At 73.3% G+C, this 23521-nt stretch overlaps 2 protein-coding genes across 3 annotated transcripts; one reads left to right on the top strand and one right to left on the bottom strand.

Moving 5' to 3' along the window:
• Positions 1-11660: 11660 nt before the first annotated feature.
• PARP10 (poly(ADP-ribose) polymerase family member 10) lies at positions 11661-16381 on the bottom strand. Its single transcript, XM_084282950.1, has 10 exons — positions 16155-16381; positions 15421-15660; positions 15029-15256; positions 14131-14885; positions 13847-14059; positions 13617-13737; positions 12537-13538; positions 12315-12448; positions 12061-12235; positions 11661-11973 (listed from the first exon to the last, which is right to left on the bottom strand). Exons 1-10 carry the CDS (start codon positions 16312-16314, stop codon positions 11669-11671), a joined length of 3333 nt encoding a protein of 1110 aa, XP_084139076.1. The 5' UTR covers positions 16315-16381; the 3' UTR covers positions 11661-11668.
• Positions 16382-16659: 278 nt separating this feature from the next.
• Positions 16660-22417, top strand: GRINA (glutamate ionotropic receptor NMDA type subunit associated protein 1). Of its 2 annotated transcripts, none has more exons than XM_084306683.1 (7): positions 16660-16709; positions 18507-18859; positions 19629-19741; positions 19818-20018; positions 21155-21283; positions 21404-21547; positions 21654-22417. In XM_084306683.1, the coding sequence occupies exons 2-7, from the start codon at positions 18538-18540 to the stop codon at positions 21801-21803; spliced, it is 1059 nt and encodes a 352-aa protein (XP_084162809.1). In that variant the 5' UTR covers positions 16660-16709; positions 18507-18537; the 3' UTR covers positions 21804-22417. The 2 variants fall into 2 exon arrangements, with proteins under 2 accessions (XP_084162809.1, XP_084162810.1); XM_084306684.1 differs by having other exon boundaries at positions 16661-16709; positions 18504-18859.
• Positions 22418-23521: the final 1104 nt, after the last annotated feature.

Genomic DNA, 23521 nt, shown 5'->3' with positions numbered 1-23521 from the left:
CGTGGGAGCCGTGGGAGCCGCGGGAGCCCCGCGCGGCCCGGCCCGGCCCGGCCTTAAGGGAAGCGGACACGGGGGGGGGGGGGGCGGGGGGCGGCGGAGCGGCGGCGGGGGGCGGGGCGCGGGGCGGGGGCAGGGGGCGGGAGGGGCGGGGGGCGAGGGGGGGCGAGGGGGGGGGCAGGGGATGGGACGGGGCAGGGTGGGGATGGGGACACGCAGGTGAGAGGGGAGGGACGGGGGGACACGGGACTGGGGGGGGACACGGGACGGGATGGGGGGGACACGGGATGAGGGATGGTGTGGGGCTGGGGGTGCAGGTGACAAGGGACAGGACACGGGGACAGGATGGGGCTGGGGGGGCAGGGGGCAGCGCAGGTGAGAGGGACGGGATGGGGGACACGGGAGGGACAGGGGGACAAGGGACAGGGTGGGGGTACAAGGGACAGGACGGGGGGGACATGGGAGGGACAGGGAGACAAGGGACAGGGTGGGGGGACAAGGGACAGGACGGGGGGGACATGGGAGGGACAGGGAGACAAGGGACAGGGTGGGGGGACAAGGGACAGGACGGGGGGGACATGGGACAGGAGATGGTGTGGGGCAGGGGGTGCAGGTGACCAAGGCTGGGACACGGTGAGGAGGGACAGGATGGGGCTGGGGGGGTGACAAGGGACAGGATGGGGCTGGGGGGTGACAAGGGACAGGATGGGGCTGGGGGGGTGACGAGGGCTGCACAGGACCCAGGGTGCAGGTGACAAAGGGTGGGACAGAGGACACAGGTGGGGAGGGACAGGGTGGGCACAGCTGGGAAGGGATGGCGGGGGTCTGGGGGTGTGGGTGACAAGGGACAGGACATGGGGACAGGATGGGGCTGGGGGGGCAGGGGACAAGGGACAGGAGGGGGCTGGGGATGCCGGTGACAGGGGGTGACAGGGCCCAAGGGGTGCCCAGCACCGGGCACCCGCGGGGAGCACGGAGCCACCGGCGGGTGCAGGATCGGGCCCTGGCCGGCACCGGGACCCCCCCATGAGCAGCACCGGCCCTGAAGGTAGAGACCAAGGGGGGGGGGCACAGGGCCGGGAACAGTGGGGGGGGGGCAGCAATGGGGGCACTGAGAGTGGGGGGGGCTTGGTGCTGCTGGGGGGCACTGGGCACCACTGGGGAGCACTGGAAACTAATGGGGGACACTGGGCACTGATGGGGGGGCTGATGGGGGGCACTGGGCACTGATGGGGGGGTGATGGGGGGTACTGGGAACTAATGGGGGGGCTGATAGGGGGTACTGGGAACTAATGGGGGAGCTGATGGGGGGGCAATGGGAATTAATGGGGGGGCTGATGGGGGGCACTGAGCACTAATGGGGGGGCCCAGGCACTGACAGGTTCCCCACGGAGCACACGGGGGTGCCTCCCCGTGGGGGGAGGAGCAGGGCTTGGGGGGGGGGGGGGGCACCGCTGCCCTCGCACGGTGTGCTCATGGCCCTCCCCTGGGCGCTGCTCGTGCCCACCCACCCCACTCGTGCCCACGCACCCCACCCGGCCCCCGCCAGCCCCACGCACGCCCGGTGCCGGATGGCCCAGCCCGGCCCCCCCGCGGCCGCCCCACCCCGTGACTCAGCACCGCAGCGTCACCGCCGCTGCCACCACGTCCCCGGCACCCCACAGCACCCCACGGCCCCCCATGGCACCCCACAGCACCCCACAGCCCCCCATGGCACCCCACGGCACCCCATGGCACCCCACAGCACCCCACAGCACCCCATGGCCCCCCCGCACCCAGACCCTGGGGTCCTGCTCTGCCCCCCCCAGCAGGACCCTCAGACCCCCAACGCTGACCCCCACAGCCCCAAAATGGGGGGCACCTGGGGGACCAGGACACCACGACCCCCCCCCCGAGGATTGTTCCCCCCCCACACACACCGGGACCCCATCAGCAGCGGGGACCCCATAGCGGTGGCGGTGCCGGGCTCAGCCCCGAGGCCGTGGGGCCAAGGCCGGGGGGGGGGCGGGGGGGGGCGGCTGCTAAATCGGGGAGGAGGACGGGCGGCGGAAACAATGCGGGCCCATAGCTGCCAGGGCGCGGGGCCCCCGGCGGGGGGTGCGGGGGGGCACGAACCCCCCCCCGGCCGCGTGTGCGCCCCCCCCCAGCCGCAGGGACACGGCGCCCACCGGGGGCAGCCCCCCAGGCATAAGGAGGGGGGGGGCTCGGGGCTCGCTTCCCCACGGCCGTGGGGGCGCGGAGCTGCGGTGCCAGCAGTGAGGGCACCGGGACAGCCCCCCCCCGGGGGGGGCACCACGGAGAGAGGTCCCCGGGGTGTCCCCTGCGTGTCCCCGGGGTGTCCCCGGGGTGTCCCCAGCAGCCGCGGGGCCGGGACACGGAGGCGCCGCCTGGGTCCGCGCCCCCCCCCCCCCGCAGAGGGTCTCGGTGCCCGGTCCCCCCCCGGCCCCCCCCGCAGCCCGGCCCCGGGGGCCCTCTGACGGCGGCCGGGGACACTGCAGGGCCCGGGGACTGCGCCCCGAGGCGAGGTCGGGACGCGGCCGCCAGAGGGGACTCGGTGTCCCCAGGGGATGGGGACAGCACGGCCCGGACACACGCGCCCCCCCCCGGTGTCCCCAGCGCTGTCCCCAGTGGTGTCCCAGCACTCGCAGCCCCAGAGCAGTGGCAGCCACGTCCTGCCCGGGGACACCACGGACACGGTGTGCACTGCCAGGGGCATGGCACGGCCACCGCGACGCTGTGACATGGCACTGGGGCACGGCACGGCCACAGGGACAGCACGGCGTGGGGGGCACGGCGTGGTCACCGTGACACAGCACGGGGGGCACGGCACAACCAGCACAACACGGCATGGTCACCACGACAGCACGGTGCGGGGGGCACGGCACAGCAAAGGCAACAGCATGGCACAGGGGGCACGGCATGGCCATGGTGACACTGTGACGTGGCACAGGGGGCACAGCACGGTCACCGTGACACAGCACGGGGGGCACGGCACAACCAGCACAACACAACACGGCACAGCCACCGTGACAGCACGGCACAGGGGGCACAGCACGGCCACAACAACAGTATGGCACATTGGGCACAGCATGTCCACGGTGACACTGTGACATGGCACAGGAGGCATGGCACAACCAGCACAACACGGCATGGCCACTGTGACATGGCACAGGGGGCACAGCATGGTCACCATGACAGGCATGGCCACAGCAACAGCACTGGACGGCCACCGTGACACTGCAACATGGCACAGGGGGCATGGCACTGCCACCACAACACCCTGCCATGGCACAGGGGACATGGCACAGCTTGGCCACCCTGACAGGGCGCAGGGGTCCCAGTGCCCGCGGTACGGCACGGCGCAGCACAGCGCGTCCCCAAGCCACGGCATCGCCCCCTGCTCCCCAGCCCAGCACTGCCGGTCACGGCGGCACCACGCCAAATCACCAAACATCAGGGACTGGAAGGGACCCTGGAAGCTCAGCCGGCCCCATCCCCCTGCAGGAACACCCGGAGCAGGTCACACAGGAACGCATCCAGGCGGGGTTTGGACGTCTCCAGAGGAGACCCCACAGCCCCCCGGGCAGCCTGTTCCGTGCTCTGTCACCCTCACCGTAAAAAAGTTTCATCTCACATTAGAGCAGAACCTCAAACGTTCCAGTGTGCACCCGCTGCCCCTTCGGTGTCACCAAGAAGAGCCTGGCTCCATCCTCCTGACACTGCCTCTTTCTGTATTTATAAACATTCATGGGGTCACCCCTCGGTCTCCTCTTCCCCACCCTACAGAGCCCAGCTCCCCCAGCCTCCCCTCTGAGGGGGATGCCCCGCTCCCCAAACCATCCTCGGGGCTCTGCTGGGACCTCCCGCGGCATCGCCCCACGGCACCCACAGCATCACCCCACGGCACCGCCACACGCTGCGGCACAGCCCAGCCTCCTGCCCCAACCACAGGGCCTTGCCCCGTGCTGGGCACAACCACCACGTGCGTGTCCAACGGCGCAGCCTGGCACGGCCACAGCTACCAGCGGGCAGCCGGGTGCATCGGACAGCGCGACCGGACCCCGCCACGACACCACCGGGTGCCCGACGGGGCCGAGCCCTCCCTGGAGCCCCACGAGCGTTACCCCGAGACGGCGCCGCCCGTGCCGCCGGCCCTACCTGCGATCCTGATCACCGCCCGCTCGGCGGGGTCCAGCACCGTCCCGTTGCCCGCGGTCGCCTTGGTGCGTTTGGTGCGCTGGTGCTTGGCCAGGTTCCAGGGCAGGGTGTCCCCGGGGCTCGGGGAGCTGCTGCTGCCGCTCGAGCTCTCCTCCGCCATCTCGGCCGGCTGCCGGCACCCCGCCGGCCTCAGCTCCTGCAGCAGAGGGTTTGGGGTCAGGGCAGGGGGATCTCCAAGCGCCGCCGACCCCTGGCACCGCCGCTCCCAGCTCCTCGGCTCCTGGGCACGCCCCAACCGCCCCGGCTCGCACCTGCCACCGGCAGCGCCCGCAAAACCCACAGCCGGCCCCGTGCCAAACGGGAGGGAGGCGCAGCCGGGAGGGGGCAGCCCCCAGGTGGGGGCACGGGGAGAGGCTGCTTCAGGTCCCCCCCAACAACCACAGGCAGCCCCATGGGGTTGCCACATGGGGAAAGGAGCTGGGAATGGGGACCTGGGGGCGCAGGGAGCGCTGCGGGCGAAGCACCGAGCTGTTGGTGAGAGGCACGGGCAGGACGCGGCCACGGCCTCACCGCAGCAAACGCAGCCCCACGCATGATGCCCCCCAAGGCCGGGAGGGGACCGGGGCCGCCACCAGGGCGGAGGCCGCGCTGGGGCTACCGCAGGGAGCAGCTGGGGCCACCGGGAGCTGCTGCCGGGGCTCTGCAGCCTCGTGGCACCTGGGGAGCGCGGCGCAGGTTGCCAGGCGAGGCCGCACGTCAGGGCTGCCGGCAGCGAGGCCGCCTCTGCAGTTCCACCCCCTCAACGCAGCGCCGCGAGAAGCCAGCACCGGTTACGTGATCTCGGGCAATGTTTTTCCACCGGAGCCTGCATCGCCCCGTGCCGGGGCCGGGCAGCGCCAGCAAGGCCAGGAGGAGCGGCCCTGCCACCCGTACGGTGCCCGGCACCGCGGGGATGGTGGCACCCTGGTGGCATGGGGACGGGGACCCCCTGCCCTCCCCACCGCTCCGTGCTGCTGCTGCTGCACCGTTCCCAGGGGCTGGGGCCAGCTCAGGGCCGGATCCTGAGCACAGCAGCACCGGGAGCATCCCCGGGCCTCAGCACCGTGGGGCTGCCGGGGGCGAAGCTGCTCCCTGCGAGCACAGAGCCCGGCCCCAGCTCCCAGCCCCGGGGGGCACCCGTGCCCGCAGCCCCCCAGCTGCACGGCCGTGCCACTGCCGGCCCCACGGGAACCCCCTGCTCCTGCCCCCTGCAACAGGGCCCTCGGGGGCCTCTCCCCCCCCACCGCTGCAGAGGGGCCCCCCCGGGACCCCCGTCACGGCTGATTCGCAGCCTCCATCCCCTGCGCCTCCGCCGCAGCCCACGGCCCCTCCTGCGCCCGGCAGCGCGCCCCCAGCCCCGCGGGGGCTGCAGCCCCCCCCCCACGGCACCACCGGGGGACTCGGCACGGGGGGGGGGCAGCCCGGGACACCCCCGCAGCACAGCCCCTGCCCCACATCCACCCCATCCCATCCCCCAGCCCCCCCACCGCGCACCCCCTGCGCCTCCCCAAGCCCAGCCCCCGCAGCCCCTGCGGCGCAGCCCCCCCCCCACATCACCCCCCCCCTCGCCCCGCACCCCCCCTCCCCGCAGCCCCATCCCCACGCCCGGCCCCTGCAGCAGCCCCGCGCCCGCTGCTCCCCCCGCCGCCCCCCCATTTACCGCAGCAGCCCCGCAGCCCCCCCGCAGCCCCCCCCCCAAGCCGGGGGCCGCCCGCACCCACGCGGGACCCACGCGGGGAGCTCCCAGCCCCGCCGGGGGCCCGGCCCGGCCGCACTCACCGTGCGCCGCGGGGACCCCCGGTGCGCGCCCGCCGCGGGGGCATCTCCAACCGGGGGGCTCGGGCACCGGCACCGGCACCGGCACCGGCAGCGCTGCGCTGCGCTCCGGCGGGGCCCGGCTCCGGGGGCGGGCGGCGGGCGGGGCCGGGGAGGGGGGGGCGGGCGGGGCCGCCCGTATCTCGCACCCGCACCCGCACCCGCGGGGCCGCGCACAGCGGGCGGCGAGCGGCGACCGGGGGGGTAAGGAGGGGTGAGGGGTTACCGCGACCCCCGCCCCTGGAGCGCACGGCGTGGAAGGGGTTAACCACGACCCCCCCCACACACCCCGTTCACTTTAACCCCTTCCGTGCCGCCCTGCAGCGCTGTCCCGGGGCTCCCGGGGCTCGTCCCTGACCCCAGCCCACGGCCACGATGCGGCTGGGACGGGGGCACCGGGTGCCAGGGACAAGATCCCCGGGTGCCAAGGATGGGGGCACCGTGGCGCAGGGGACGGGGGCACTGCGGCCGTGCCACCCACAGCCCCGAGAGCTGGGGGTGCAGAGCCCGGGACCCCACCACCCGCAGCAGCCCCGGGCACCGTCCCCGCACCCGCCGCCCCGCTGCCTCCCGCACCCCATTACCGGGAGCCGCCGCGGCGGGGCCGAGCAGCGCGCCCTGCCACCCGTGCCACCGGTGCCACCATCCCCGCGCTGGTGGCTTCAGCCTTCACATGACCCAGTTCCTCTCCTGCCTGGCGCAGCCTCTGTTGGCTCCGGGCCTGTTTGCGCCGCGGTGGCACCGGAGCTGCGCGCCCCGGCACACCCGGCCTCTGCAGGAAGGCCCCAGGGGCACCGGGGCACCGCCGGGGGGACCGCAGGCGGTGGGGGCGCAGCGTGGTGGGGTGTGGGCCCTGTCCCTGCACCAGCCCCGGGCTCCGTGCCCAGCCACAGCCGCAGGGCACGGTGAGGTGCCACGGCTGCGCGGCCTTGCAGGAGGCCGCAGCGGGAGCACGGGCAGGCGGTGCCGCCACGTCCCGGCACCGTGTGAGCCGGGTGGCGGCAGGGGGGCAACACCAGGAGCCCCGGCACAGGCCCCGGCATGCTGCAGAGGGAGAGGAGCCCGGTTTCTGCTCCGCTGCCTCCCCTCCGCCCGCGGCCCCGCGGCAGGGATGGAGCTCGGCACCGCTACGGGAGGCAGCGGGCAGGGGCGAGGCGCTGGCAGCCGGCGAGGCCCCGGTGCTGGCACCGCGCCGGGACCGGGGTGGCGCCGGGTGCGGGCGGTGCTGCAGGCACCCAGAGCGGGGCCGCGGGGCACAGGAGCCTGCAGCGCACCGGAGCTCCGCGGGCACCAGCAGCCACAGGCAGAGAGCGTCCACGCAGACACTGCCGGCACATCCGTCTGCGCCAGGCACGCCCACGTGCACGCAGTGACTTGGTACACGCATGCACACGCATGCACACCCACATGTGCACGCACATCCATGCACATGCACACATGCGTGCACACACATATGCAAAAACACGTGTACATGCATGTGCACAGACACATGGGCACATGTGCGTGCACACACGTATGCAAACACATACCCGTGTATGCACACGCATGCACACACACGTGCACACACGCACAAACGCACACACTGGGGCCTCACTGGATGCAGCACACAGGCTCACGCAGATGCAGGCGTGCACACGCACACACACACACACACACACACGCATGCGCTCACCAGGTGTGCAAGGCACACCCATGTGCATGTGCACACACAGCCCCCCCCAGCAGATGCCTCTCCCCAGCCCCCAGGCACCTCCCCTGCCCCTCCCAGCCCTTCCCAGTGCCCCCAGTACCCCAGTGGTGGCACAGCCCCCGCCCAGCCCCACGGTGCTGCCAGCACCAGCAGGGTTAGGGGACCCCAGGGCCACCCCCGGGCCCCCCCCCCCCGGCTCCCTACCGCTGTGTGTGCCCGGCGGCTGCTGCCCGTCCTCGTCCCCGTCCTCGTCCTGGTCCCCGCCGGCCGCTGTCCCCCAGCAGGCGCCGGGCGCTGCTTCGGGCCCCTCCCGTGGCCCCGCTGCAAGGCAAAGCTCTTGGCTCATGCGTCCCCGCTGCCGACAGCGACACTGCCCCACGGCACCGCGCGGCGCGGCACGGCACCCACCCATCCCGCTGCCCGCCCATGGCCTCCCCCTGCGCCGGGCAGGGCACGGGTGCCCCGGCCACGATTCCGTGCGGCACCCGGCGGGGGAGAAGGGGGCGATTCCCTCGCTGAGAGCGCGGACAAAGGGCCCCATTCAGCGCCGCGCTCAGCCCCGCGGGCCCCTCGGGACAAAGGTCCCGCACGCTTGGCACCGGCAGCGCCAGGCTCCCCCCGCTCAAGGCCCGCGGCTGGCAGGGCCCCATGGGGCACAGCGGGGCTGGAAGGGGGCCCCCAGCCCCGCACGGGACGGGGTGCGGAGCCCCCACCCCAGCTGCATTTTGGCACCCCGGGGCCGGGCTCCTACCTGCGAGGCTGCCGGCGGCGTCGCGCTTTCCGACCGCTTCCCTGCAGGAGCAAAGCGGGAGCGAGCGGCTCGGTGCTGGCACGTGAGGAGTGCCCCAAACCGCTCCCCGCCCCGGATCCCGGCACCCGCCCTGCCCGGCCGGAGCTGGGCGCTGGCAGCGCTTCCACGTGCGGATGCGACGCCTGCCCTGGGCCGTGCCCAGGAGGAGCCGGTGCCAGGGACCGGTGCTGGCGGCGCGGGCACGCTCCCGTTCACGCTGCCGGTTGTGCCCGCGGTGCCGTGCCCGAGCACACGGCCCCACCGCCTGTCCCTGGCACATGCTGTGGGCACAGCCCCGTGGGTTCACCCCGGCACACCCCAGAGGAGCCCCCGCATGGGAGCCACCCTCCCCCTGCCCACACCGCGGGGTCCCATGGGGTGCAGGGGGTCCGGCAGCCCCCTGGTGCCGCTCACCCTGCAGGAACAGGGGGGGCCAAAAGCCGGGGGCTCCTACGGGAAGGGGCCGCCGCAGGATCGGCGCAATGGGAATGGGGCTCGCCCTGGCGCCACCGTGCCCCTCGCCCCCGCTGCCGCTCCCCGGCTGGAATCCGGCCCCAGGGAGCGGGGAGGAAAAGTCCCACGGCCCCGCGCTGCCAGGGGCCGGCTGGGGGCGGCCCCGCGGGGCCATCGTGCCCGTGCCGCCTCCCGCCACGTGTCACCGCGTCCCCACGCGTCCTACCCGGGGGGCGCGGGCACCGCAGCACGAAGAGCGCCCAGAGGCAGAGGGGGCCGAGCGCCGAGGCCAGCACCCAGAGCACCCGCAGCCACGCGGGGTCCCCCGGCGTCCCCGGGTTCGGAGGGGCCATGCGGGAGCCCCGGGAACTCACGGCCCCGTCCGGCTGCTGCAGGAGGGATCCAGATGTGCGGCCTCTCCCCGCTGACTCACTGCGGCCGGCGGGGACGCCTCCGGCTCTGCCGCGGAGCCTTAACCCTCGCGGGGGCCGTGGTGGGGATTCCCCAGCAGCAGGGACCCCCCCAGCCTCTGCGCCCCCCCAACTCTGAACGCCCCCCGGGATGGGGACCCCGCTTGCGGCACGGCTGCGTGGGGCCGGATCCTGGCACCGGGAGGGTGCGGTGCGGCCACCCCCCGGCTGTGCCGCCTGCCCCACGTCGTGCTCCCCCTGTGTACCCCCCCCCAACATCCCCCAGGCCCCCAGGCCCCCTGTGTGTCCCTGTGTCCCTACATTGCCCGTGTCCCCTACACCCCCACCCACCCCCACCCCTGCACCCACTGTCTGCAGGCAGCTCCAATGCTCAGCCCATCGCCTGCATCCTTCATGGTCCTGGCCCCCCAGCGTTGCTCATGTCCCAAAATCTCTCACATCTTGCAAGGAGCCCCCCCACACCCGTCTCCTGCACCCCCTTCATCCCCTGCACCCCCTTTATCCCCCATGTCCCCTACCCCCCCCCCATGTCCCCTGCATCCCCCATGTCCCCTGCACCCCCTACACCCCCTGCACCCCCATGCTCCCACCCCTGGCACTGCTGCGGGGTGCCCCCAACACAAACACATCCCCAGGCAGTGGCTCCATCCCCACAACCCGGCCGCTGCCAGCTCCAGCAGCGCCCATGGCCCCAGCCAGGACCTCCTCCTGGTGCCGGGCTCTGGGGACTGGTGGCCCTTTGGTGGCACCCCCTGGGCACGCAGACCCTGCCCCATGGGCACAGGGACCCCCAGCCCCCAAGGGTCCCCACTGCAGGCCAGCAGACACCGGTGCTGCCCAGTGCCCTGGGGCTGTGCCCGCTGCTGGCACAGTGCTGATGGGCTGGGGGAGGGCAGCAGAGACCCCCGGAGCCCCCCGGGGTGCCCACGGGGTGCAGCGAGGCTCTGCCGGGGAGGGGGGCAAGCACAGGCAGCTGCAGCACAGGCAGGGTGCTGAGGGTGCTGAGGGTGCAGGCAGGACACAGGCAGGGTGCTGAGGGTGCAGGCAGAGTGCTGAGGGTGCAGACAGGACACAGGCAGGGTGCTCAGGACACAGGCAGGACACAGGCAGGGTGCAGGCAGGGTGCTGAGGGTGCAGACAGGACACAGGCAGGGCGCTCAGGGTGCAGGCAGGACACGGGCAGAGCGCAGGCAGGGTGCAGGCGGGGTACAGGCAGGGTGCTCAGGGTGCAGGCAGGGTGCTCAGGACACAGGCAGGACACAGGCAGGGTGCTGTGGGTGTGGACAGGGTGCTCAGGACACAGGCAGGGTGCTGAGGGCGCAGGCAGGGTGCAGGCAGGATGCAGGCAGGGTGCTCAGGATGCAGGCAGAATGCAGGCAGGACACAGGCAGGGTGCTGGGGGTATGGGCAGGGTGCTCAGGACACAGGCAGGGTGCAGGCAGGGTGCAGGCAGGGTGCTCAGGACACAGGCAGGGTACAGGCAGGGTGCAGGCAGGGTGCAGGCAGGGTTCCCCCCCCCGCGCTGCCCGCCCAGCCCCCAGGGCGCTGCCGCCGCCGCCGCCGCTCCGGATCCGCCCGCGGCCCCCACGGGCCCCACGCGAGGGGGGAGCGGGGCCGGGGCCAGCCCAGCCCGGATGCCCCGGGGCTGCGGGTGCCAAGCTCCGGAAAGCGCTGCCCAAAACCCCCGGGGTTGCGAAACGCCGAGCGGCACCGCCCGGACACGGCCCCCCCCCGGGGGCCCCAGTGCCCGGCCCCCCCCCCCACCCCGGCCCCGTGGCCGTCCCCTCGCGACTGCTGCCACCGTGCGGCCACGCGTGACACCGGCACCACGGGTGGCACCAGGACCACGGGTGACACCGGCACCACGGGTGACACCGGCACCACAGGTGGCACCGGCGCCCTGGGCTTCCCCACTCCATCCCCACATGCTCAGGACCCCCCCGACCCCCCCCACGGAGCCCACCCTTTGGGGGCACCTCCCACCCCCCCCACCAACCCACAGACGCAGACGGATGAGTGGGGGACCCCCTGGCCACCCCCCGCCCCAGCAGGGCCCCCCCAGGATCCTGCCAGCCCCGAGGGGCCGGGTGAGCCCCCCAAACCCCCTCAGCCCCCCCACTCTCCTCCAGCGCACAAGGAGCCACCCAGCCTTTATTCCAAATCCTGTACACGTTGCACCCGCGTCCCCTGCGCCCTGCACCCATCTCTGCCCCCCTGAGGCCACACCGGGGCCGTCCCCACATCCCCAAACCCCCCCCCCCACCCCGGGACCCCAACCCCGGGGGGTCGCCGGGCTCAATGCAGCAGCTTGGAGCGGCGGCAGGTGAGGAGGTACTGGGGGTAGGCCTGCGTGTCGTTGAAGATGACGAAGATGCTGGGCTCGGACAGGTTGTCCACCACGCTGTCGTAGCGCCGCGGGGCCCCCGCCGCCTCCCGCAGCGGAGGTGCCCGCATGTCCCGGCTGCCCAGCGTGTAGTCCCCCGTCAGCGCCTTGGCCACGAAGATGTACTTGTTGCCGTCCGTGCCGCAGGGCGAGTACTGCTCCTGCGCCGACACGGCCGCCTTGGCCGCGAAGTAGACGCCGAGCCCGTAGAGAGCAGCTGGGGCAGAGGGGGTCAGCCGGCACCGCGGGGGGCACGGGGCCGGCACCCCACACCGGTGGTGCTCCCCCCCCAGCCCGTGCTCACCGTTCTTGCCGCAGAAGCTGCGGTTGAAGCCGTGCAGGCAGATCTCGCGGCTGGACTGCTCCGTGGTGCCGTGGAACAGGACGCGCTCCACGGCCCGGCTGCGGCACGCCTTCTCCATGCTGGCCTTCTTCAGCTGGTACTGCTTGTAGAGCAGCGGGTGGATCAGCTTCTCCACCTGCCGGCAGCGCGCAGCGGTCAGGCCCCGTGGCTCCAGCCCCCCCGGGACCCCCCCCAGGACCCCGGCCCCGTGCCACCTTCACGATCTGGATCTTGTTGTAGAGCTCCTCCAGGGTGGCGTAGAAGAGCTGCACGGTGTCCCCGAACTCCTCCGAGTCCTCGGCCAGCGGCATCAGCCTCACCTCCTCGTCCAGCCCCGATGCCTCCGGTCCTGCAGAAGAGATCGGGAGGGGACACCGGTGAGGGGGGGGGGTGCAGCCCGTGGCGGTGCGGGACCCCCGGCCCCCCACGGCACGCACCGAGCAGGTGCCAGGCGCTCTCGCTGGGGGGCTCGCTGCGCGAGATGGGCAGGGCGGAGGCGGTGCTGATGTCGTACTCCTCCATCTGCTCCAGGTCGACGATGACGGGCCGCCCGTCCAGCAGCACGTCCAGCTGCCTCTCGCCGCGCTGCCACGCCGCCTCCAGCAGCGCGGCGGTGGCGGGCTCGTAGGGCACGGCCGTGCCCGTGGGGTCCCAGCGCACCCAGCGCGCCGCCGCCGTGACCGCCCCGGGGGGACCGCGCTCCGCCGGCCTCAGCCGCTGCAGCAGGACGGCGAGGTCGCGGGCGGCGGCGGCGGTGTACCCGGCGAAGCCGTGCAGGGTGGCCGTGGAGTCGCGCAGGGAGAGGCGCACGGCGTGCCGGCGCTGCAGCAGGGCCAGGCAGCGGCGGCAGCCGGCCGGCAGCGCCCGCAGCCCCGCGCTCTCCACCTGCTCCGTGCGCAGCCGAGCCTCCAGAGCCTGCTCCAGCTGCCGGGGCAGCGCGCTCACGTCCCGCTCGAAGGAGGCGTACAGCGTCACCCGCGCCGTGTCGGCTGCCGGCAGCGCCTCCTCCAACGAGGCCTCCAGCGCGGCCAGGAGGCCAGCATCCTCCTCGTCCGAGGCGGGGTGGGGGCCAGCCCGCTGCTCCTCCCGGTAGGAGTGCAGGGACAGCGCGGTGGCGCGCTTCAGCTCCTCGTCCTCGTGCTGCGCGCTGTCCATGGACCGCTGGATGGCCAGCAGCATCTGCGCCTCCTCGTCCTCCTCCCCGCCCTCCAGCTCGTCCAGGAGCACGTCCCTGGTGCCGTAGCTCTCAGACGCCTCCCAGGGCTCCTGATCCGCACCAAGGGGCTCGAGCACACCGTCGGGGTCCCACTCTTTGCTGAAGCTGCCCTCGAGCTGCTCCAGAGCTGCCTCGTGCAGGGCGGGCAGGGGGGAGCCTCTGCCCTCCTCATCCTCACAGGTGCCGTCGGTGCGCAGTGCCGTCAGCAGCGCCTTGATCTCCTCTGCGAGGAGAAGCCGGCGTCAGCCAGACCTGACCCGGGGGTCGCCGCGCCCCCAGCACCCCCCTGCACCCCACTCACCGATGTCAGGGGGCAGGCTGTCTCCTGCAGCACCGTCGGGCAGCTCCGGGTGCTTGGAGCCGAGCGTGGTGGGCTGCGGCTGCTGGCGGCAGCTCGGGGGGAGCAGCTCCGCCAGCTCCAGCTGTGGGGACGGACGGGAGGCGCTGCACACACGGGCAGCACAGAGCCGGTGCCGCTGGCACCCTCCTCCCGGCCTCCCTGGGCAGCAGCAGAGCCAGCGCCGGCCGTACCTGGGGGTCCGGGGGGCTCCACTGGACGTTGTCCAGCTCGAGGACGCACTGGAAGCGGCTCTCCAGCTGGCGCAGGATGCTCTGCCCGCCCTCATCCAGCAGGAAGCGGGCCACGCCGGGGTAGCTCAGCGTCACCGTCTGCGAGCTGACGGTGCCCAGGAGGCTCTGCAGGAATTCGGCGGCCGCCTGGCACCGCCCGGCCTCCCCGCTCACCTGCGGCACAGCACCGCGGGGTCAGCACCCTCCTCCCGGCCCCCCTAGCCCCCCGCCGGCCCCGCGCTCACCCTGAAGCCGGCGACGTCGTCGCCTTCCATCGGCAGCATGGAGACCTCGGGGATGCTGGCCAGCAGGTCCTGGTAGTGCCGCTGCAGGTAGCGCAGCGCGCCCCGCTCCATCGCCACCAGCGTCTCGTCGGGCGCCGCGTCCCGCAGGAAATCGCGCAGCTGCCGCCGGTTCTCCTGCTCCGTGCCGCGCAGCGCCAGGACCTGCAGCCGCCCGCTGCCGGGGGCCAGCTGCATCTCGCAGCACCGCAGCCGCTCCCGCAGCTGGTGCCAGCGCGGCGAGCACAGCGCCAGCGCCTCGCGCGCCGACAGCTCCACGGTGAAGGGGCTGAGGGCGTCCTGCAGCAGGCGGGTGGCGGTGCGGGCGGCCGCCGGGCTCTGCGCCGTCACCACCACCTCGTCCTCCGCCACGGCGTAGGTGGCTGGCGTGGCACCGTCGGCCAGGAGCTGCCCCAGGTGTGCGCGGACGTCCTCGCGGCGCAGGAAGAGCAGCGTCGGGGCCGGCAGCGCCAGGCGCTCCTGCGCCATCGCCTCCGTCACCGTCTGCAGCCGTGGCTCGGGCTCTGCTGCTGACGGTGCCGGGCTCGGCTCCCGCGGCAGCTCCGCCGGCTCCGTGCTGCTCTCCTGGTGGCCGGGAGCAGCCGGCTCAGCATCCCCAGGGTCCGGCTCCTCCGCCGGCTCCAGGAACTCGTAGTAGGGCGAGACGGCCAGCTCGCTGTCCTGCAGCTGGTGCGGCTGCTGCAGCACCCGCGCCGCCACTGCCGGGAGAGAGACGTGGTGCAGCCAGGGCCGTGCACGCCCCCGCTGCGGGGACAGGGCCGGGACCCCCAGGATGAGCTGCGGGAGGGGGCAAAGCAAAAAGCGGGGCCCCCCCAGGCCATGCCAGCACGCGGCCACTCACCTGTGTGCTCCTGGAAGGAGACGATGGCCGCTCGGCCCCCCGGCAGCACCCGCACGGCGCGCACGCGGCCGCCCCCGCTGCGGCGGTTCTCGAAGTAGAGCTCCAGCAGGTCCCGGTGCAGCCCCGGCGCCCTCACCCACACGCTGTCGGTCTGCGGCAGCCGCTGCACGGCCACCGTGGCCCCCTCCAGCTTGCGGCACCGCACCCGCTCCTCCACCGCCGCCAGCGCTGCCGGGGAGGCGGCGGTGACGCCGGGGCCAAAGGGGCACCCGGCACCTCCCCGCCCAGCCCTCCCAGCGCCCACCAGTGCTCCCAGTCACCCGCCACTGGGAGCAGGGGCTGCGGCACACCCCGGCACCCCCAGCACCGCGGTGCCGTCCCGGTGCCCTCACCGGTGTCGTCGAGCGGCTCGTGCAGCCGCAGCAGCGCCCAGTCCCCGGCACGGCGCAGGCTGTAGGCGCCGGGGGGCCGCTCCAGCACGTGCTCCACGTAGAGCTCCAGCAGCTCGGGGGGGGTCTGGGGGCTGACGCCCCCCAGCAGGAGCCCCGCCAGGTCCCAGGGGGGGGCCGGGCGCACCCGCAGCTCCGCGCCCTGCAGCCGGTGGGGGGCACGGGCCAGGACGCTCTGGGCATCTGGGGAGGGAGAGACACACTGGGGGCTGGGGGCTGGGGCTGGGGGCACTGCCTGCGCCCCACGCCCTGCACAGCCCCGACCACGGGCTGCTGGTGCGGCTCACCAGTGCTCCCAGTTTGGAACAGGGCCCTCAGTGCCCAGCCCAGCGCTCCCAGTTTGGACCAGCCCCCCACCCCGCTCTGCCCCCAGTGCTCCCAGTTTGCACCAGGACCCCTTGACACCCCGACCTGGTGCTCCCAGTTTGGACCAGGACTTCCTCATCTCTCAGACCAACGCTCCCAGTTTGAACCAGGACCCCTAGTGCCCAGCCCAGTGCTCCCAGTTTGCACCGGGGCCCCTTCACACCCCACCCCAGTGCTCCCAGTTTGGACCAGGACTTCCTCGTGTCTCAGACCAGTGCTCCCAGTTTGCACCGGGGTCCCTTCACACCCCACCCCAGCGCTCCCAGTTTGCACCAGCGCCCCCAGCAGCAGCCCGGCCGCTCCCCTCTCACCTTGGGGGCTCTCGAAGCTGAGGATGAAGAGCGGCCCCAGGCGCTGGCAGCTCCGCACGGGGCCCCCCCCCGAGCGCCGCCGGCTCTCGAAGTAGAGGACGAGGAGATCCTCGTCGGCGTCGGGGGGGGCGCCCCCCACCTCCAGCACCCCCTCGGCCATCCCGCACGACCCCCTCTGGGGGGGGGCGCTCAGATTGGGGACCCCAACACCCCCACCCCGTGCGCCCCCCGACCCACGGCAGCACAGCCCCGAGGGACCCCAAGCCAGGGACCCCCCCGCAGCCCCCTGGCACCCCCCGGAACCTCCCGGGACCCCCTGCGCCCCCCTGTGCCCCCCACGCCCCCCCCCGCCGCCCGTCCCCCCCGCACCGCTCCGGGCGCGGAACCGAAACCGAAACCGGACGGGGGGGGGGGGGGGCGGGGGGGCGGGGCAGCGCCCGGAGCCCCGCCCATCTCCACGCCCCCTCCCTCGTCGAGGCCCCGCCCCCCCCCCGTGCCGAGGCCCCGCCCCTCCCGGCGCGGCGCGGAGCGGAGCGGCGCTGCCTGCACGGCGCGGTGAGCGGGGGCGCGCGCGGGAAAAGCGGGGGCGCGCAGCCCGGGGCTGCGGGCGGGGGGCACGGGGGGGGCCCCCACGCGTGTCCGCGGCCCCGGGAGGGGGGCGCAGAGCCCGGCCCGGCCCCGCACGGCCCCGCTGCGGCGGCGCTGCGGCGGCGCGGCCCCCCCCCGGCGCTGCGGCACCGGAGAGCCCCGGCCCCCCCCCCCCGGCACCAAGGGGACCCCCCCCCGGTCCCAAGGGTCCCGGCCGCAGCCCCCGGGATTAGCGGCGGCCGGGCCGTAAATAGGCCGCGGCGGGGAATTACGGGCGTTAGGGCAAAGCGGCTTATGGCCGGGGGCCGGGCTGCGTGACACCCCCGTGACATGGCCCCCCCCGGGACGTGTGGCCCCCCCCGGGACATGCCACCCCCCCCGGGGACATGTCCGCCCCGTGACATGTCTGCCCCGTGACATGCCACCCCCCCCGGGGCATGTTACTGCCCCATAACATTCCCGCCCCCCCATAACATGCCCCCCCCGTAACATGCCACCCCCATGACATGCCACCCCCCCCATGACATGTCCCCCCCCCATGACACGGCACCCCATAACATGCCACCCCCCGTGACACGCCACCCCCGTGACGTGACACCCCCGCACCATCCCCGTCCCCCCCCCCCCTTGCACTTTCTGTTCCTCGTCCCCGCAGCAGCGCTGTCCCCAGCAGCGTGGGCAGCCAGCCAGGGTGCGGGGACGCAGCCCCACGGGGGGGGCAGTGGGGACAGTGGGGACGCGTCCCCTCTGGGCAGCCTGCCCGGGTGCGGAGATCTGGCCCCATACGGGGGGGACAGCGGGGACACGTCCCCTGCCCGGTGCCCAGTGGGGTTTTCCCCCATCCCGGCCCTGCTGTGGGGCTCGGTCTTTGCCCTGTGGGGCAGAGCTGTGCCCTGGGGCTGTGTGGGGTGTGCCCTGGGGCTGTGCCATGGGGCTGAGTGGGGTGTGCCGTGGGGCTCTGTAGGGTGCGATGTGGTGTGCTGATGGGGCATGACTGTGGGGCTGTGTGGGGCTGTGTGGGGCCGCGTTGGGTGCTATGGGGCCGTGTGGGGAGCTGTGGGGCATTAATGGGACTGTGGGGGGCCACTACGGGGCTGTGTTGGGCTCTATGGGGCCATGTTGGGCACTATGGGGCTGTAGGGGGGCTGTGGAGTGCTATGGGACTGTGTGGGGCTCTATGGGGCCGTGTTGGGCGATATGGGGCTGTGTTGGGTGCTATGGGGCCGTGTGGGGGACTGTGTGTGGGGCTGTGGAGTGCTGTGGGATTGTGTGGGGCTCTGTGGGGCCGTGCTGAGCACTATGGGGCCGTGTGGGGCTCTATAGGGCTGTGTTAGGTGCTATGGGGCTGTGTGGGTCACTATGGGGCCGTGTGGGAGGCTGTGTGTGGGGCTTTGTGGCACTATTGGGTTGTGTGTGTGGCTCTATGGGGCCCTGCTGGGCGCTATGGGGCCGTACTGGGCGCTATGGGGCTGTACTGGGCGCTATGGGGCCGTGCAGACCCCGCCGCAGGCCGCAGCCGCGGCCATCCCGGGCCCTGCGGGGGTGGCGCAGGCGCGGGTGGGAGCCAGGCCCGGGCTGGGCCGTGCCGGGGGGGGGCCCAGCGGCGGCCACGGCCTCACCGGGACCGGGCCCGTGACCGGTGTGTGTGTGGGGGGGCCTCGTCGCCATGGCAACGTCCCCGCCACCGGGCCGCCATCTTGTGCGGCGGGCCCGTTGCTGAGCGGGGCCGTGCCCCCCCCTTCTCCTCCTTGTCCCCCCCAGCAGCACGGCGGCCCCGAGCCCCCCCCGGGCGAAGATGTCGCACGAGAAGAGCTTCCTGGTGACGGCCGACGGCTTCCCGGGCCCGCAGCCCCCGGCCCCCGCGCCCTACGGGCAGCCCCCGTACCCCGCCGGGCCCTACCCGCCGCCCCCCTTCGCCCCCGCACCCTACGGGCAGCCCGGCTTCGCGCCGGGGCCGGGGCCGTACCCCCCCTCGGGGCCGTACCCCCCCGCCGGGCCCTATCCCCCCGCCCCGTACCCCGCCGGGCCCTATCCCCCCGCCGGGCCCTACCCGCAGGGCCCCTACGCGCAGCCGCCGTACGCCCAGCCGCAGCCCATGGTGCCCGGGGACCAGGACTGTGAGTGGGGGGCATGGAGAGACCCCCGGGGATGGGGTGGGCACGGGGTGGTGGCACCCGGGCTGTGGGAGGGGGCGCGGCAGGGCTGGAACCCCCGGCACCCCAAGGAGAGGAGGGACCCCGCTTCGGTTGGACGTGGGGGGAGCAGAGATTGGCCCCCCCCTAGGCTGTGGGAGGGGGGCACAGCAGTTTGGGGGCACCCCCAGCACCCCAAGGAGGGACCCCCCTTTGGTCTGCTTTGGTGGGAGTGTACTCGGCCCCCCTAGGCTGTGGGAGGGGGGCACAGCAGGGCCGGGAGCCCCGGCACCCTAAGGACAGGAGGGACCCCCTTTGGTTGGCCATGGGGGGAGCAGACATTGGCCCCCCAGGCCATGGGAGGGGGACACAGAAGGGCTGGGACCCCCAGCACCCCATGAGAGGAGGGACCCCACTGTGGCTAACTGTGGGGGGAGAGGAGCTTGGGCCCCCCTTAGGCTGTGGGAGGGGGGCCCAGCAGTTTTGGGGGGCACCCCAAGGAGAGGAGGGACCCCCCTTTACCTAGCCATGGTGGGAGCAGAGCCCCCCCGCCCCCCCACCTCTCTGCTCTCCCCCACCGCTGCCAGGCACGGCGTGGCCGCACCGCGCCCCGTGGGGACCGTGGGCACCGTGGGGACCGTGGGGACCGTGGGCACCGGGCGTCCGAGTGGGTGAGCGGCCGCCCCGGGGGCTGGCGGCACCGCGTGCCCCGCGCCCCCCCCCCCCCGGCTCAGCGCCCACCCCCTCCCCGCAGCCCCTCTGCACAGCACCTACCACGAGGACGGGCCCCCCTCCTACTACGACAACCAGGACTTCCCCTCGGCGCACTGGGACGACAAGAGCATCCGGCAGGCCTTCATCCGCAAGGTGGGGGGCGCGGGGGGCGCGGGGGGCCGGGGTTTGGGGCCGGGGCGCCCCGTGGTGAGCCGTGCCGTCCCCGCAGGTGTTCCTGGTGCTCAGCCTGCAGCTCAGCGTCACCTTCGCCTTCGTGGCCGTGTTCACCTTCGTCAAGGGCGTGAAGGGCTTCGTGCAGCGCAATGTCTGGACCTACTACATCTCCTACGCCGTCTTCTTCATCTCGCTCATCGTGCTCAGCTGCTGCGGGGATTTCCGCCGCAAGCACCCCTGGAACCTGGTGGCACTGGTGAGAGCCTGCCCGGCCCCACGGCTCGGGAAGTGGGGGGCGGCGAGCAGCTTGTGGGGCTGAGAGAGCAGCTTATGGGGCCGAGAGGGCAACTTATGGGGCTGAGAGCACCTTATGGGGCTGAGAGCACCTTATGGGGCTGAGAGAGCAGCTCATGGGGCTGAGAGAGCATCTTATGGGGCTGTGAGAGCAGCTTGTGGGGCTGCAAGAGCAGCTCATGGGGCTGAGAGAACAACTTATAGGGCTGAGAGAATCTTATGGGGCTGAGAGAGCAGCTCATGGGGCTGAGAGAGCATCTTATGGGGCTGTGAGAGCATCTTATGGGGCAGTGAGAGCAGCTTGTGGGGCTGCAAGAGCAGCTCATGGGGCTGAGAGAACAACTTATAGGGCTGAGAGCATCTTATGGGGCTGAGAGAGCAGCTTGTGGGGCTGAGAGCAGCCTGTGGGGCTGAGGGAGCAGCTCGTGGGGCTGAGAGAGCATCTTATGGGGCCGAGAGAGCAACTTATGGGGCTGAGAGAGCAGCCTGTGGGGCTGAGAGAGCAACTTATGGGGCAGTGAGAGCAGCTTGTGGGGCTGCAAGAGCAGCTCATGGGGCTGAGAGAACAACTTATAGGGCTGAGAGCATCTTATGGGGCTGAGAGAGCAGCTTATGGGGCTGAGAGCAGCCTGTGGGGCTGCGAGAGCATCTTATGGGGCTGAGAGAGCAGCTCATGGGGCTGAGAGCATCTTATGGGGCTGTGAGAGCAGCTTATGGGGCTGAGAGCAGCCCATGGGGCAGGGAGCAGCTTATGGGGCTGAGAGAGAGCAGCTCATGGGGCTGTGAGGATCCTGTGGGGCTCAGAGAGAGGAGCTCATGGGGCAGGGAGCAGCCCATGGGGCCCGGAGCAGCTTGTGGGGCAGGGAGCTGCTCGCTGGTGCCTCGAGGTTTCCCCAACACCCCGGGAAGTTGCGGGGCCCTGCAGCCTGCCCGCTGCGGGACGGGACCGACCTGGAGTGGGGCTCATCCAGCATGGTCTGGGCAGTGCGGGGTCTGTCCCGAAACAGCAGAGCCCAGCGCAGGCAGCACCTCCCAGGGGGGTGAGGGGCTGGGGGGCTGGCAGGGCCCGGCTGACGCGTTGTCTGTGCCCCCCCCCAGTCCATCCTGACCGTCAGCCTGTCCTACATGGTGGGGATGATCGCCAGCTTCTACAACACTGACGCCGTCATCATGGCCGTGGGCATCACGGTCGTCGTCTGCTTCACGGTCGTCATCTTCTCCCTGCAGGTGAGCGCTGGGGGTGGCGGCGGGGCTGGGGCTGTACCGGGGGGGGGGCTCAGGGCAGGGGAGATTCGGGGGTCCCCCTGCCCTCCTGTCCCCCTGTGCTGACCCCGCGCTGTCCCGCAGACCAAGTACGACTTCACCTCCTGCCGGGGCGTGCTCATCATCTGCCTGGTGGTGCTCATCCTCTTCTCCATCCTCTGCATCTTCATCCGGAACCGCATCATGGACATCATCTACGCCTCCCTGGGGGCCCTGCTCTTCACCTGCGTAAGTGCCGGGGGCCGGGGCAGGGGGAGGGGGGGGGGGTCAGCGAGGGGGTGACCCCCCTGTGGGGCGCTGCCTTCACCCCCAGCGCCTCCCCTGTCTCGCGCAGTTCCTGGCGGTGGACACGCAGATGATCCTGGGCAACAAGCAGCTGGCGCTCAGCCCCGAGGAGTACGTCTTCGCCGCCCTCAACCTCTACACGGACATCATCAACATCTTCCTCTACATCCTGGCCATCATCGGCAGGGCCAAGGAGTAGCGGCCCCCCCCCACCCCCAGCCGCAAGTAGCCGTGCCCCGCGGCGCCCCCCGAAACCCAGCACGTTCCGTTCGGTGTCCTCATCGCCCCCCCCCCTGCCCCGGCCCTTCTCCCCTTGGAGTTTCTCTGCCCCCTCCCCACCTCCCTGCCCGCGGCCGGGAGCTGCCGGGGGGGCACAGGGTGCCCGGCACCCACGGGTGGCAGCCTGGGCCCCGTGTCGGGCTCGCCGCCCCCCGTTCAGCCCCAGCTTCCCCCCCCAGCTGTGAATAAGGCGCCCCCCCCTCGCGTTGAATGGAAATTGGAAGCACTTTCTCCCCCAGCCCGCGGTGGAGCTCGCCCCCTCCGTCCTCCCTCCCCGCACGCGTGCTCTGCCCTCGCCCCCCGCCCCTCCCCACGGCCACGCAGGTCCCGGGGGGGGGCTCCTGCACCCCCGGCTCAGGCAGGGCTGCGAGCAGGGTCCCGCCGGGCCAGGCAGGCGCCGCTCGCGGCCGAAGCGTCCCCGCGGGGCCCCCACCCCCCCGGCACCCCCAGCCCCTTCCCCGCGCGGCCAGAGGCTCCGTCCTCGCCCCGTTCTGTGGCTCCGGTTCTGCCGTTAATAAAACTGTTTAGTTCACCTCTCCGCTCTCAGTGGTCCTTTCCTGACCCCCCCGGCCCCACCTGCACCCTAGGGTGCAGCCCCGGCCCCCAGCTCCTCCCTCCCCACACCGCTGCCCCCTCCCCACACCGCTGCCCCCTCCCCACGAGTGCTGGGGGCTCGCCCAGCCCTGGGGGGGTCTCCAGGCCCCCAGCCCCGCGTGGTTTCCAGATGTCACCGTGGTGGGGAACCCTGGAGCCAGAGGGTGAGGCCGAGCCCCCCCGAGGTGGGCGGAGGAGCCCCCTCCTCACCCTTAGCCCCCAGCCTGGGGGCGAGGGTGGGCGCAGCCATGTTCGGTGCAGGGGTCTCGGGGTGTCCCCACCTGGCGGGCAGGGTACCGGCACCCCCCCCTCACCCACACCATGTCCCCCACAGCACACATTCATCGGGCTCAGCCTCCTCGGCCGCTTTATTCAGCGCTGGCTCCGTCCGCTCCGCTCGCCCTCGATGCAGCCGGCGCCCTCCGGCCCCCCCCGGGCCTTGCAGCCGCAGCAGGGCTGCGCCGCCCCCCGAGCCCGGCCGCACTCGGGGGGCAGCGAGCCCCTGGCCCGGGGGAGCCCCCTGCAGCACCCCGGGGAGCAGGGTCCCCGGGGCTCCGGGGGGCAGTTTTCCAGCATCCCCCCCCTGCGACAGAATGGGGGCTGCCGGTCGCGCTCGGCTTGCGCGGCGTCGCGCTGCGCCCGCAGCTCGAAGGTCTTGGCGATGAGCTGCACCGTGTTCATGGCACCCGGGCGCTGCTGCGGGGGGGCCCAGGCCACCGGGCCCTCCGGCTCCCCCCCGGGGTCCCTGCCCCGCGCCAGGGTCCCCGCTGGCTCCCGGCGCCGCAGGCGGCTCCGCTCCCCGTCCGGCTCCCGGCGCGGCTCCTCCACGCTCCTGCCCCAGCTGCAGCGGGGGGGGCAGCTGCAGCCACGCAGGGCGCTGGTGCCCGGCTCTGCGTGGCTGCAGCACGGCATCCCGGGGGGGCCCTGCAGCCGGGAGGCACAGAGCTGCTGGTGCTGCCGCGCGCCGAGCATCCTGCCCGGCCGCAGCCCACCCTGCGCCGTGACGCCTACCTGGTTGTCCGCGGGGGGCTCGCAGTGCGGGAC

Source organism: Netta rufina, assembly GCF_964035555.1.
Source record: "Netta rufina genome assembly, chromosome: 2".
NCBI classification, from domain to species: domain Eukaryota; kingdom Metazoa; phylum Chordata; class Aves; order Anseriformes; family Anatidae; genus Netta; species Netta rufina.
Note: the sequence above shows the minus strand (reverse complement) of the source record. Positions and strands in the feature narration are given on the sequence as shown.